The 13,578-nt window shown below is 36.1% G+C and overlaps 1 protein-coding gene across 2 annotated transcripts in view; it reads left to right on the top strand.

Annotated features, from left to right (window-relative positions):
* Nucleotides 1–137: 137 nt before the first annotated feature.
* The window catches only part of ATM (ATM serine/threonine kinase), a 64,106-nt gene continuing 50,665 nt past the window's right edge, over nucleotides 138–13,578 (top strand). The window contains exons 1-12 of one of the 2 annotated variants that reach the window (XM_072405372.1): nucleotides 138–244; nucleotides 1,102–1,247; nucleotides 3,283–3,447; nucleotides 3,833–3,998; nucleotides 4,333–4,571; nucleotides 6,668–6,837; nucleotides 7,933–8,105; nucleotides 8,815–9,186; nucleotides 9,842–10,045; nucleotides 10,698–10,793; nucleotides 12,323–12,548; nucleotides 13,271–13,396. In XM_072405372.1, coding sequence (XP_072261473.1) covers nucleotides 1,196–1,247; nucleotides 3,283–3,447; nucleotides 3,833–3,998; nucleotides 4,333–4,571; nucleotides 6,668–6,837; nucleotides 7,933–8,105; nucleotides 8,815–9,186; nucleotides 9,842–10,045; nucleotides 10,698–10,793; nucleotides 12,323–12,548; nucleotides 13,271–13,396 — 1,989 coding nt within the window. In that variant the 5' untranslated portion in view covers nucleotides 138–244; nucleotides 1,102–1,195. Of the gene's footprint in view, nucleotides 245–1,101; nucleotides 1,248–3,282; nucleotides 3,448–3,832; nucleotides 3,999–4,332; nucleotides 4,572–6,667; nucleotides 6,838–7,932; nucleotides 8,106–8,814; nucleotides 9,187–9,841; nucleotides 10,046–10,697; nucleotides 10,794–12,322; nucleotides 12,549–13,270; nucleotides 13,397–13,578 lie in introns of those variants that run through there. The other variant, XM_072405381.1, reaches the window with a different exon arrangement.

Raw genomic sequence — 13,578 nt, 5'->3', positions numbered from 1 at the left:
CTGATGCAAAGTCTGTCTTCTGAGTTTGATAGGTGACGTGAAGGGCTCCACTTTTTTTTCAATGTGCTCCTGTAGCTGATGTAATTTACCAAATTGTTTTGATTATGTAAAACTTTTCCTTTTCATTCCAGAAAGAAATTGATAAGTTCAGACGGTTGCTTCGAGATAAGGAGACAATCCAGCAGTTAGATCGCAACTCTGACAATCGACATGTCAGACAACTTAACTGGGATACTGTGTTCAGGTTAGTGATCTTGTTTTCTAGGCTGTACAGCCGGGGGTAATTTTAATAACATATTTGCAAATGTTCATGCTATAAAATATGCAAAGATTTACTTCAGTTATTCAGTCATGTCAAGAGAAAATCTTGGATTACTTATATCATGTGCACAATTGGATCATTGGGCCTGATTTATTAAAGCTCTCTAAGACTGGAGAGGATGCACTTTCATCAGTGAAGCTGGGTGATCCAGCAAACCTTGAAAGGATTCAAAACATTTGCTAGCAAATAGCACATGATTTTAAAGAAATCCATTACGGGTTTGCTGGATCACCCAGCTTCATTCATGAAACTGTATCCACTCCAGCCTTGGAGAGCTTTATTACATCAGGACCTGTGTCACTTTGTAAAGGCAGCCATGTTGGTAGGGTTCCTCATATCATTCTTGTACCTCTTATGACAGGCATGGTAGTTTCCTAAAAGTAGGAGGAGCAGTGGAGGAAGCACAGATGCACAAAATGAATGACTTGGATGCGGGATGGTTCTTTCACTGTATATTCCCAGGTACATCTTGATCACCTCCATCAAATCACCCCAAATCTCGTGAGACTAGCAGCCTCAACTGCTTTTCTCTGTCTTTATTATATATACTTAATATACCTGAGAGGTGTGAACATTTTATTGGAGTGCTGACAGGTGAGGGAGGAAGTTTTTCCAACTTTCCAGAGTTTTGCTGTAGTATCCTCAATGTGTCAGATTGTTAAAAAATGACAAGGTCTGGGACTTAGTAGTAGTAGTACTTAATTTGTATTGCTGTTCAGATTTCAAAATTTCTTTAGTCAGAGTTGTTTTAATTGTAATTCCATGGCTTTGTCTTCCAGGTTCCTACAAAAATACATCTACAAAGAGGTTGAAAGCCTAAAGTCTGCTAAAGCAAATGTCTCCCAATCCACACAAACCGCTCGACAGAAGAAAATGCAGGATATCAGCAGCCTTGTTAAATATTTCATTCGTTGCGCAAATAAAAGTGAGTGCAAAATTTGTTTTGCCCAATTATATATGTTTATAATTACATAAACATATAATTGTTAATTATATGTTTATAAAAACAATTAAATAACAATTATATGTTTATGCCTTTGTTTTTTTGTGATTTCAAAGATATTAAAGCAAATGTAAAGCCAATTAAGGCCAACTAATGCAGTTACAGTAAAGCCAAATTCCACCCTCCCCCTTACTTGTGTATAGATGCTCACGTTCCTTTCATGTACTGAAATTGCTTTCTCAGATTTTTTGCACACTGTCAATTTTTCACTTTAAAAACTGCAAGAAGCCGGATACATCCCAGCCTATGTTCCAACTAATGGAGGCCCAATATCATCCAGCTTGTTCCTCCCCAGTTGAACTGTCCCTGGATCAGAATTTTCATGCATGGGATTCTTTTTTTTTCACTCATGGAGGATCTGCCTCCCTTGTGGGCGTTAACCAAATTTATTAAAGCTCTCCAAGGCTGGAGAGGATACACTTTCATCAGTGAAACTGGGTGATTCAGCAAACCTAATTTTGCTATTGGATCACCCAGCTTCACTGATGAAAGTGTATCCTCTCCAGCTTTGGAGAGCTTTAATAAATCAGACCCACTGTGCCTAGGAATGCATTTTTCTCCAGATTGACACCCACCCATCTGGGTATTTTAATTTTTGCAAAACTAATTTCAAGAGCCAGTCCACTGCTTGCACTAGGGCTATGGAGTAATCAGGAAGTGTGCTGTGTTCTAGAAAATCGATAAAATAATTAGTAATTATATCAATTATAGTTTGACATGAAGTTTAAAAAAAAAAAAAAGTTATGCATTAAAACAGAAATGTTGTATTTAAACATTTCATCAGCATATCATCAGAAGAAAAAGGAATGAACCATGAAGCAAAAATTTAAAAAAAATGTCACATTCTCATAAATTACATTATGCCCAGCTAACACTGTGCACTGCAAAACACCTCATAGGTTTTTGAAATGAGGAAAAGTAAATAGTCCTGTTCTAGGATGGCAAACAACACAGCAACAGTGTTCACCAAGGACAGGAAGTGTCTTACAGGAGTAACCAGTTACCAAGTGAAAATGAAGGTGATAAATAAGCTGCATGGGCTAAATATTTTTAAACAGATAAATGTCTGAACCACCACATCTATGTAATGCAATATATAAACTTTTTGTTAACTTAGGATACAGTGTCTTTGCAGCTTTTTGTATAGTTGATATTTTTCCCAGCTATTGTATACATTGTCCGGTAGAAGAAAGTCTATTCTGAAAGAAATGAGAACACTTATGCAGGTAACAAAGAGCAAAGGGATGTACACAGTTCAGATTCTGATTTATAACATATAAGTCAGATGTGAACATGTCTGCTACTTGTACATGATTGTTTCACTACATACAAAAAATGTCAGCACACTAATGTGTTTTATTTATTTATTTTTTAAACCGAGGACACTAGTACTGTAAATAGCAGAATGTCCAAACCCTTTTATCACCACCTTTTGCAAGGATAAATGATGTGCCACTTTTTTTAAAATACAGCAAGTCAGAACCCTGCCCATACACATATTCTGTAAATCTGCCTATCAGATTGCAGTTTATCACATTGTGAGTGATTGTCATTCATGGTTATGTTGGAGATTGCAGATGGAGCTACATGTGAAATCTTATGCTGCCCCTACTTCTAAGGAGAAAATGCACCTACTCAGATTCAGTATGCGTTTTAGGCAAAACAGAATTGCTTTGTTTTCAAATATAGCTATGTATATAGGATATGTTGTAACAGCTTTTCCGTTTCAAATCATTGGCAAAATATAGCTTTTGGTGTTTGTGAGATATATATCCTATATATATATATTAAAATGATTGTTGATCTTGAATTGTAAGCTCTACTGGCCAGGGTCTTCTCCTTGTCCTGCGACACTGTTTGCATCCTCAATAAATGTACAGCGCTGTGTAATATCCTGGCGCTAAAGAAGTACCGTAAATAATGATAGTGATCCATCTTTGTGTACTGTTTTCTGCAGGAGCCCCACGTTTAAAATGTACAGAGCTTCTACTCCATGTGTGCGACACTGTTAAAGACCCCACAACTTGTGCTGCTTATGGTGCTGACTACAGCAGTATCCTATTAAAAGATATCCTAACTGTGCGCAAGTACTGGTGTGAGATTACACCAAAGCAGTGGGAAGGTAGGTGGTGATGGCAATATTTTTTACTGAAAAATGTGGCTGTTTTCACAGCTCTAATATCTGCTGTTAGCCACTACCATTCTGTTGTTGCATTAAAGTTGTTTACATTACAATGTCACAGTCTTGGTAACATGATTCAGTTTGGACTCGTTACTGTCCATCACAAAGTTCTCTTTTTCTTTTTGTATCAAGTAAATATGAAAAAAGAAATGTGTATTTTTCTTCATGGAATGTGAAGACACAGACAAATGCACCTCACTAGGATAAAGAAACATTTGAAAAAAAACATTTCACTGAAGTTTATAAAGTTTTATACTTCTTTTTATACTTCTTCTACTATATTTTCATAACTTGTGTGATTCTACATTTTTTTTTGTTTCTTTAGAGTTATTACACATTTACTGCACCTTGTACTTGAAACCAAACACTTCCATAAACAGATTGCTGGTGGCCCGCATTATCCACACCCTCACCAGAGGATGCTGTTTGCAGATTGAGGGCCTTCACTCCAAGTTCTTTTCTATATTCTCCACGCTGATTACCAGAGTCAGGTAATTATTAAACTCATTTAATGAGGCTGAAAACATAACAATTTATCATACAATTGTTACCAAACTATGGGAAAGTTTTACTTTTTTTACGTCTATTTGTATTCCATGGGCAATTTTGGATAATTCAGTTGTTAAAACCTTCTGTCATACCTGTTGTGGCAGTGTCTTGTCCTTGCTGTGCTTTTTTTTTGGTCTATTGTCCTTCACATTCAATTGTTACTGAACTGAATACTGACTATCGCTAAAAACAATTCATCAGTTGTGAAATTTGCTTTCTTTGTAATTTGTAAAGCTCCACTAACTCTTGAAAAAACATATGTTCTTTTTATTCAAGGGAGGAAAGGAACCCTCCTGGGCTAGATCAAATCCTTGCTGCTCTTAATGTGTTCCTTTCCACTGCATCAGTGAACTGCCGCATGCGGGTGTGTAAGTTAGGAGAAGAGATCTTCCCTACGGTGCTGAGGTTGTGGATACAGAACAGACCTAAGGATACTCTGAAAGAAGAGATTGTGGAGTTCCTCCGACTAATGTTGCACATTCATCATCCAAAAGGAGCCAAGACTACAGAAGAAGGTGATTAAATGACCTCTGTATAAAATACTTCATCTTGAATCACATGTTTTGCTGTATATTGTTTGTGTTTGTGTTGTATATTACTGGTAAAAGTAAATTGCAGGTTTTCGACCACATACTAAAGTTATTTCAAATTATTATAATGTATGACTCCACAACATTGTTGAGCCTTCCTTGACCCATACTAAAATATCTGTCAATGTTGAATGATAAGCCACTCAAACATGTCTGATTCTTGTATTTCTGCAGTTACGAGATGGCTGATGTCATCAATGTAGGAAGATAGGCCACACAAATATGTCAGATTCTTGTATTTTTGCAAAGTTACTGGATGGCTGATGCTTTAAATCCTAAATCTTTTTTTTTACCTCCGTAGAGAGATACAGGAAAGATTGCTTGTCAGTAGAGTTGATTATTAAATAATGGTATTGTACATATTTTCTTTAATATGATTAGGACTAAAATTTAAAACTAAGACAAACATTTTGCGGTCTATTTATAAAGCACTGAATCCAACAATGTTTGATGCATTTTACAGCCTCTCCTTTTCTCCTGTTTTTACAGACTTTACTAAGCAGTGATTTACCTAACTCCCTCTTCCTCCATATAGATCTCTGAGCTTTGAGTTAGACACCATAAACTGGAATATGGGCATAGTTGTGTTTTGTTAAGGCAACTCATGTGCTGTGGGAATCCTTTTTCATGTATTAAATAATCATCTATAAAACAATAACTACCATATGGCCATGGTATACATTATAGTCAAACACAGGAGATCAGTCCACCAAACAAGGTACAAAGGAAAAGGCACAAGCAGAGTCAGGGTCACAGGCAGAGCCTGGCCCAGCTAAGGCTATAACAGGCACTGAAGACTGGAAGCAGAGAGGCAATAATGCCCCAGCAGCCGATGACAGCATGGGATTGCTTCAGGAAACACTATGCTAATCAGCTGCAACACAGCTTCAATTCCACTCAGCTGTGCATCCCCAGCGCAGGGGATGCTGAGAGGAAAACCACAACTGAAGGAAAACAAGGATGCTGCCATCCTCTGGGCACTATTCCTCAAACCCCTGTGCTACTGCGAGCGCAGCCACCGGAGTGAATAGGCTGAGTGCGCCCTCCTGCGGTGGGGCAACACCTGGAATTGTAGGGGCAAAGAGCAGCTCCTAACAGGTCTGTAAGTGAATGTTCACACCTTAGAAGGGGGTGTTCAAAGATGAAATAGTTGGTGCAGACATCAATAACAATACCATATATTAAATTTTCAATTGAGGGGGAAAGACTAATAGTACCACATCCCTATATACATTGCACAACTTGTTCTTGGGTACTTTACATGGGATTTTTAGGTAACTTACATATATTCAATATATTAAAATGACAATATTTATACCATTACATATTCATAAAATACATTTTAGGATTCAATAACTTATTCTTCATGCAATTAAAGCAAAATTGAATATACATTGTTATTTGTCCTTTACGCATTTCACCAGCAGGCTTTTTCAGAAGGATATTTTAGGGGTCATATAAATCTTGAATTTAATATCTGTAGAACACCATACACAAACAGCAAAATCAGAACCAAAGCCAAAGAAGACCAACAATGATACAAAAGTAGACCAAAAACAACAAAAAAGAAAACAAAATAATTCTAGTTAAATTAGATAATACATAGTCAAAATCATCATAGTTCACTGAAAACTTTTGCACCTAAATGCTCTTTAAATTTATAAACCATTTCTCAGTCACGTTCCAAATTGTGTGCAAACCTTCACCTTACTGATAATGTTATTCTCCATAAAAACCGAAAAATATCAATGGTACTTATTATTCCTTCTGCTAAAATGCATCAAAGGCAGTGTATATTCAATTTTTTCTTCAGTTGCATGAAGAATTTGATATTGATTCTTAAAATGTATTTTACATATATTTAATGGAATAAATATTGTCATTTTAATATATTGAATATGTGTAAGTTACCTTAAAAGTCCCATGTAAAGTAAAGAACAAGTTGTGCAATACCATATATTAACTGAATAGTATGTTCTGGAATTTTGAATATAAATACATGTTGCCATCTTTTTTTTCAGGTGCTTATGCCTTTGAAGTTGAAAAGTGGCAGAGAAATTTGTACAATCTCTATGATGCAATGGTGAATGAAATCAGTCAGATTGGTAGTAGAGGAAAATACTCTTCAGGATCTCGTAATATTGCAGTAAAAGAAAACTTGGTGGAATTGATGGCAGACATTTGTCATCAGGTAATTGCTTTCCTAAAGACATCTAATATTATGCTTTTGCTTCTTAGTACAGTAATAAATGTCTCAGCAACTTTAAGTGTATGTCCAGCAAAAGTCTTTTCTTTTTCTTTGTAAAAGTGTGAGTAAATGTAAAAACCTGTTTGATTTTTACTAACATCAAGGACTGTTTGAGAGATTTCCCTTCACCTCCCATCGTGCTAATAAAATACTGTTAACACTTCCTGTCTGTTAAGGTATACTTATCCTAATACGGTATTCTAACAAGATTGTCAGTATTGAAAAGCACTTTGGAAGGTGTTTTATAGTGGGATAATAAGGGCCCATGCACACAAAGGCAATCCATTGTGGTGTGTTTTAACACATGTGGTATGTTAAGGCAAATGCACCAACTGTGGTTACATTTTTTACCTGCTGCATTTAGACAACCCAGTACTTGACAGTCTACTGCAGTGACTATTTAAACACGGTAGAACCCTTGAAATAATTTTTAGGTCTTTTGGTTATCCCTACAATATAATTACTATGTCCACAGATCACATTAGTGTGATGGTCAGTGGGTAGAATGCCTTTTACATTGCTGACAGTGGAAAGAATGACACTCCTACAGATTAAAAGATCATTGGTATTAGTTAAACTGACCTGAGAAGCACAAATTGCTAATTGTTCAAGGAACCCCTAGCAATCTTTGAAGGAACCCTGGTTGAGAAAAACTGCTGTATGGAAATCTAGGTGTTTGTGCCAAACAAATCATCAGTGTCAATTGTAACTGTTCTGAGACATGTAAATTGCTCATGGCTCAAAGAAGCCCTAGCAACCTCCGGAGGAGCTCTATGGTTCCACAGAATCATGCTTGAGAAACCTGGATAATACTCTAATGCATTACCATTTGTTGCAGTTACCTGCAAAGCAGGAGATTTGTGGAAATGCCGTTCAGAATGAATGTCATTGCAGGTACTAAAGTTAGTAAAATGGATAACTGCAAGATGTTTTTCAAATGCTGATATTCATATATATTTAGGTATTGTTCCCTTTATCTCCTGTATATTGTTCCTTTATCTGTATGAATGACAAACCTGTCCCTATTCTCTTATCCAGCTCTTTACAGAAAATATCCGCATTTTAGAAATTACTCAGACTGCTTTTGCTGTAACCCAGAGGGATCCATCAGCAAGTAGGGTCCCAAACAAACGCCGAAGGATAGAATTGGGCTGGGAAGTGGTCCGTGATAAACTTCAAAGATCACACAATGATTTTGATGTGATTCCATGGTAAGAATAATACAAGGTTTGGATAGATGTAGTGACAAATAAATGGGGCTTTGATGGTTCAGGTAGTGTAATGGTGTAATTGCAAATTAATTTCCTGAATGTGGACAAAGAATTTGGTAGGTATGTAAACTATATCATGGTCGGACAAGCTGGTGCAGCTAAAGTCTGCAGAAGTCTTGGTTACCTCTTCTTACTGTTGATATTCTTTAGTAGTTATTTTAGCTTTAATATTTTATATCAATATGTAAAGTTGCAGTTCAATATCTAGCACATCTAAATGAACTGGCATATATATCAGCAGGAGGTTGGAGTGCCGTTTCATGCATTTGCTCTGTTGCTTTTCAATAGCCAAGACCTACTGAGAAATTCCATATAATATCTCCACTTTACATATGCTATTAAAATGCTAAATAAAAAACTGCAGTAGAATTCTGCAGTACATGTATATTTCTCTGTGTTTTATTCCTTAAAGTCCCTGATCATTGTTAGGTAATTTAGAACTATCACAATGCTGATTTATTATCTATTAAACATATACAATAAAAAGGTGACATTAAAAGCTGTTATAGGAAAAAATGATGTCCTGCATTGTAACAGGAATAGTTGAACAAATTTTTTTGCATACAGTCTATATAATTTATGTGTTCTGCTTGTATCGTTTGATTGGGGTCATATTTTCTTATTGTCTTTGTCTTGTTTATATTTGTAGGTTGCAGATTGTAGCATGTTTAATAGCCCGCCATCCAGACAGCCTTCCGAGTAGTGAGCTGATTCCACTGTTAACTGTTCTCCACCAGCTGCTGTCCCAACAGAGAAGAGGGGAGCGTGCAACCTTTCTATTGAGATGTTTGAAGCAAGTGGCTGTTTGTCAGATGCAGAAAAATGATGTAAATATGACCCCAAAGTCAGACTTTCACAAACTCTGGACTAAAATTTGGGCTGTGACTATGCGCAGCATTAGTTCTCCACAGACAGAGCCTGAAAGCTTTGCCTTGTTAAGCATCCTATTACAAGGGGGACTAGTATATGCAGACAGAGACTTCTGGAGGATCTTTTCAGGGTCTGCTGGAAAACCCTCAAGGTAAGTTAACACATGGGATAAAGCACTGAGGTCAGATTGGTATTTGGGTATTACATGTTAGCTTTTAAACTGTGACAATATGGAATATAAAAACAATGTAAGCTGTTATTTGCAAGACAGTGTATTTTTTCACTGCAATTTTGGGCAATGGGGATGTTGAAGTCTTTTTTTATGTGAGCTGATTTTCTTTTCTACTTAAAATGTAACTAAATGTACAATCCTAAACAATGCAAGCAGGCAGGACCTTTATTGTAGAAGGGTCAAACATTGGCCCTTCTTTGATAAAATAAATCTACCTGCCTAATCACATTCTATTTTTAAATTACACTTTCCTGTTCCCACTCATCTACTTACGGCCATCTTGGCATAGTGTACAAAGCTGTGCATGTGTCCTGTCCCTTTTGCAATAAAGGACCTGCCTGATTTTTTTTTCTAAGGTAAGTATAGTTCCTATTTAAGTGATTTTACAATTAGTGTATGCATGTTATAGTTGTGTTTTATGTACCTAATTCTGTTATCCATGTACCCAATCACTGCTATTGGAAGAGAACCTAATGGTTTAAACAATGACATGATCAATTTAGTTGATAATGTAGAATAAACTAAAATATGAACCTAGGGAATAGTCTGATGACTTACTGCCTTTTGCTTTCAGCTCTGCAGTCCTCTGCTTATGTGCTGCCCTGGCGTTGACATCCTGTGCTGTTCCAGATTACCTCACTTCAAGCCTGGAGCAACATATACATGAATTTAGTGGGGTTAAAAGACTGCTGAAAGAAGAAATTATTACATGGTTACTTTTTGGCAGCCAGGATGATGAAATGGATGATGCCAGTGAGCACACTCCTTCTATCAATAAGTGAGTATACCTAGTAGAAAACAGTCAAGTTATTAATGGTAGATTTTTTAGTGCTTTACTGATTACATTATTACATATTATAAAAAAAGTAATTTTTAATATCCATTTTTGAAAGATTTTAACCCATTGCTGTTTATTTTCTGGCAAAAGCATTTGTTGTAGTCTTTGTTCCCGCTGCAAATATTTTCTGTCATTTCCTGTCCTGACAGAGGTAAAGAAAAGTCCACTTGTACCTGTAAAAACATTTTTTGAGATATTTCCACTACAAATACAGAATAGAAAGTGAAGGAAAATCTCTTTAGTTGGACACATACGTTTCATTCTTCCCTACTCTATGGGTTTTTAAGGGCAAAGGAACTGCTGTTTACTGCACAAAAAGGTTTTCCTTAAATGTTGAAATCAGAACAATTACTGGTCATTCATTCTTAATAGAAAGAAGGGAATACATTTTTTTTCTTGTGAATTCTGTATCTGTTCATGGTGTAAATTGGTGAGCAGGTGGTGGCACTAGATAGTGAGGCCAAGCAGATCTCCAATTACCAAACTGAATGCCAAAACTGGTTATCATTGGTGTTCCTTTTGATTACAGCGCAGGGTGGAAATATATGGGCTGTATATTCTAAATAAATGTGATCTCTGTTTCTGTGCACAGGTACTTTGAGCACCCTGCCTTTCACAGAGCTCTTGTAAGCCTCACAATGAAGGATTCCAGTGCCGCTATGTCATATTTTGGAAATCCAGTTGAGTGGTGAGTTAATTTTAAGATAAATGTTATAATTTTGGTATTCATCTGATTTTTTGATGCCTAATTTTATGGGAGAATTTATTAACAGTACATTTTGGTATATTTTTTTTATCTGCATGTATTAATTACATGACTTGAAATACATGTCTATAGGTGGCATTGAAATATACTGGAATAAGTTTTAATATTTCAAGAGAAATGAGTTAGACCTTACTGAGTTTTTCAATTAAATCTGTACTTCCCGGCTGTCATACTGGATCACTGGCATCAATGATCATAGTCATAGATCATCATAGTGACAAAGAACGAGTATGCTTATCAGTCCTGATATCGGTTGCTGCATGCTTGTTCAGTGAGTCAGTAACTGAATGTATCAATATTAGACACAGAAGCTGAATATTTGTGGAAAGAGGGCAGCACAGGTTCACTCAACTGTGTAAATTTGATGCATTTAAGTTTAAGCAAAGCTACCGCTGTTCTTAAAGTTTAATGCTCTAGCTTTAGGTAAGCCTTACTCTTTGTAGGGCAGTTTTGTTTTTGTTTTTTTTTAACCAACAATTTAATAAGGCTTTAAATAGCCAGTTTAATCTCTAAATTAATTATTTCAGAAATGTTCACCCTAAATTTAGCTGGTTTCAGTATGATCACACCAAAGATCTGCTTAGAATAAAAGTACAAGTTTTTGTTTGGGATCTTTTATACCTGAAATTATCCAGTATCTCCAGTTAATTATTCTTTGACCTACAAATTTTGTGGGCTGTTGTAAAGTATCACAGGAATGTTTCCTTTTCTTTTTAAAGAAAAAACAGACGGGTTCTAATTTGTCACTATTATGCAAAAAAATGCATGTTTAGCTTTTAGATAAAACATTCCCTATTCTATCTATTAATAGTATTAACATGCAGGGAAATGCCCAGAACAGCCTCCCTATTGAATGCAGCACCGACTCTCCAAACAATACCCTGGCAGTCATGTGCCAGAGGAAGGACACTGGAATATGAATATATAGAAGCAAAAAAAATTGTACCAATTACGGGCACACAGATCAATAAAATTCTGACAGCAGTTCCACTCTATTCACATTAGGAAAAAAATTATTTGTGCAATTTTAGGTTTCATGATGGCAAACCTCCAGAATATGTGAGCACAACATATTTTAGCACCCTCAATGTACCTCAACATATGAGTTTGCTCTGTAGCCTGTTTCATGGTCTCCTTGGACATGTTATATGCTGGCAGTGGAGGAGGTATGTGCACTTCAGCTGAGGCTTCAGTGAATCCTACAAACTGCACATGTTTATTTCTGCTTGCTTTTTATTGGAGTGTGAGTGGCGTGAGTGTTGGTAGAGTAGCGCACAGTAAGCAAAACACTACTTAAACCTTGCTTTTTTAGTAACGCAGAGATTGAAAATCGCATTCATAAATGTTTTTTGGATTGATGTGTACATTTCCTTACCAGCTACCAGAAGTAAAGAAAATGTTTAGCACTTTTTAATTACAGTAATTTTTCTATATTTTTGTTCTATTTCTAGCTTTCTCCATAAAAGAGTAAAAGACATAACATTTTCTGAAACTGAAGAGCTGTACCTTCTATCCTCATTTAATGAAATGGTTAACATTTCCAATGCTGCTAGTACAGTGAGTTCCAGAGGAAAGTCCAATTCCTCATGTCTGGCCGTTCATCATTATCTTAAACAGAAATTGGAATGTGATCTCCTTTCTTTATCAGAGCAACTACTCAATAGCTACTCCCCAGAGGTAGGTAATCAGCACCCTCAAGTGTTTGCTACGTGATTTATTCTGCAATTCATGTCATAACAATTCCATATTTTGTATTTGTCATCTGAGATGACAGAATTTCCAACTGGTGTGCCATAATCCAGGCATAAATTATCCTGTGTAATTTATATGGCCGCTAGTGACAGCATGGATGAACAAAGTTTCATATATAGTATATTTCATATATAGGTATAGTTCCTTGGGTGCTCTTTTCCTGAACTTTTATGTTCATTATATAGTTGATTTCAGGGCATTATTACTTATGCATCTGTGTTAGCTATAGATAATCTTTGGTGATCTGCATGAGTAAAATGGAAGACTGTATGATATATTCAATCTTTCAAAAGCCTCTTTCATCAGCCTCAGCATTGCTGCTGTAATAATGAGTTTGATGAATTGTGTTCTATATGCGATTATTATTGTTAATAAAACGTATTTATATAGCGTTAACATATTATGCAGTGCTGTACAATAAATAGGGGTTTCAAATGACAGACAGTGACACTGGAGGAGGTAAGGACACTGCCCCTAAGAGCTTACAATCTAAGACATGAGAAAATTGCACTATAGTTTCTTGAGGGATTTGAGGGATAACACAAACTGCAAGCACTTTTATGTGATTTTATATGTATTAGGATGTATTAATGTGTAGTAAGGTATTCCAAGTACCTGTTCTACATAATATGTTTTCTTTTCATCAGACCACTCCACCAGATAGCCTAGTCCAGTGCGCCAGCCTCTTAATTGGGGTTTTGGCTTGTTATTGTCAGGCTGAAGTTATCAATGAAGAGGAAGCCTGTAAATCTACTTTGTTCCAGAAAGCCAAGGTAACTGGTACAGCTCTGTCTATAAACAATGCTGCTTTTTTATCCACTTAATATTACTAATGTTTTTCTTGTGCCTGTATGATAACATATAATGTTAAAGTTTAGTAAGTAGAGTTAGCAAGAGGGAAGAAGGTAGATCATGCTTGTTCTTTTGTCAATTTAGGTTCAGGACTTCTTGACTG

This window comes from Pyxicephalus adspersus, chromosome 1, assembly GCF_032062135.1.
Source record: "Pyxicephalus adspersus chromosome 1, UCB_Pads_2.0, whole genome shotgun sequence".
Lineage (NCBI taxonomy): Eukaryota > Metazoa > Chordata > Amphibia > Anura > Pyxicephalidae > Pyxicephalus > Pyxicephalus adspersus.
The sequence above is the reverse complement of the archived record's forward strand: the minus strand, read 5'-3'. Positions and strand labels throughout refer to the sequence as shown.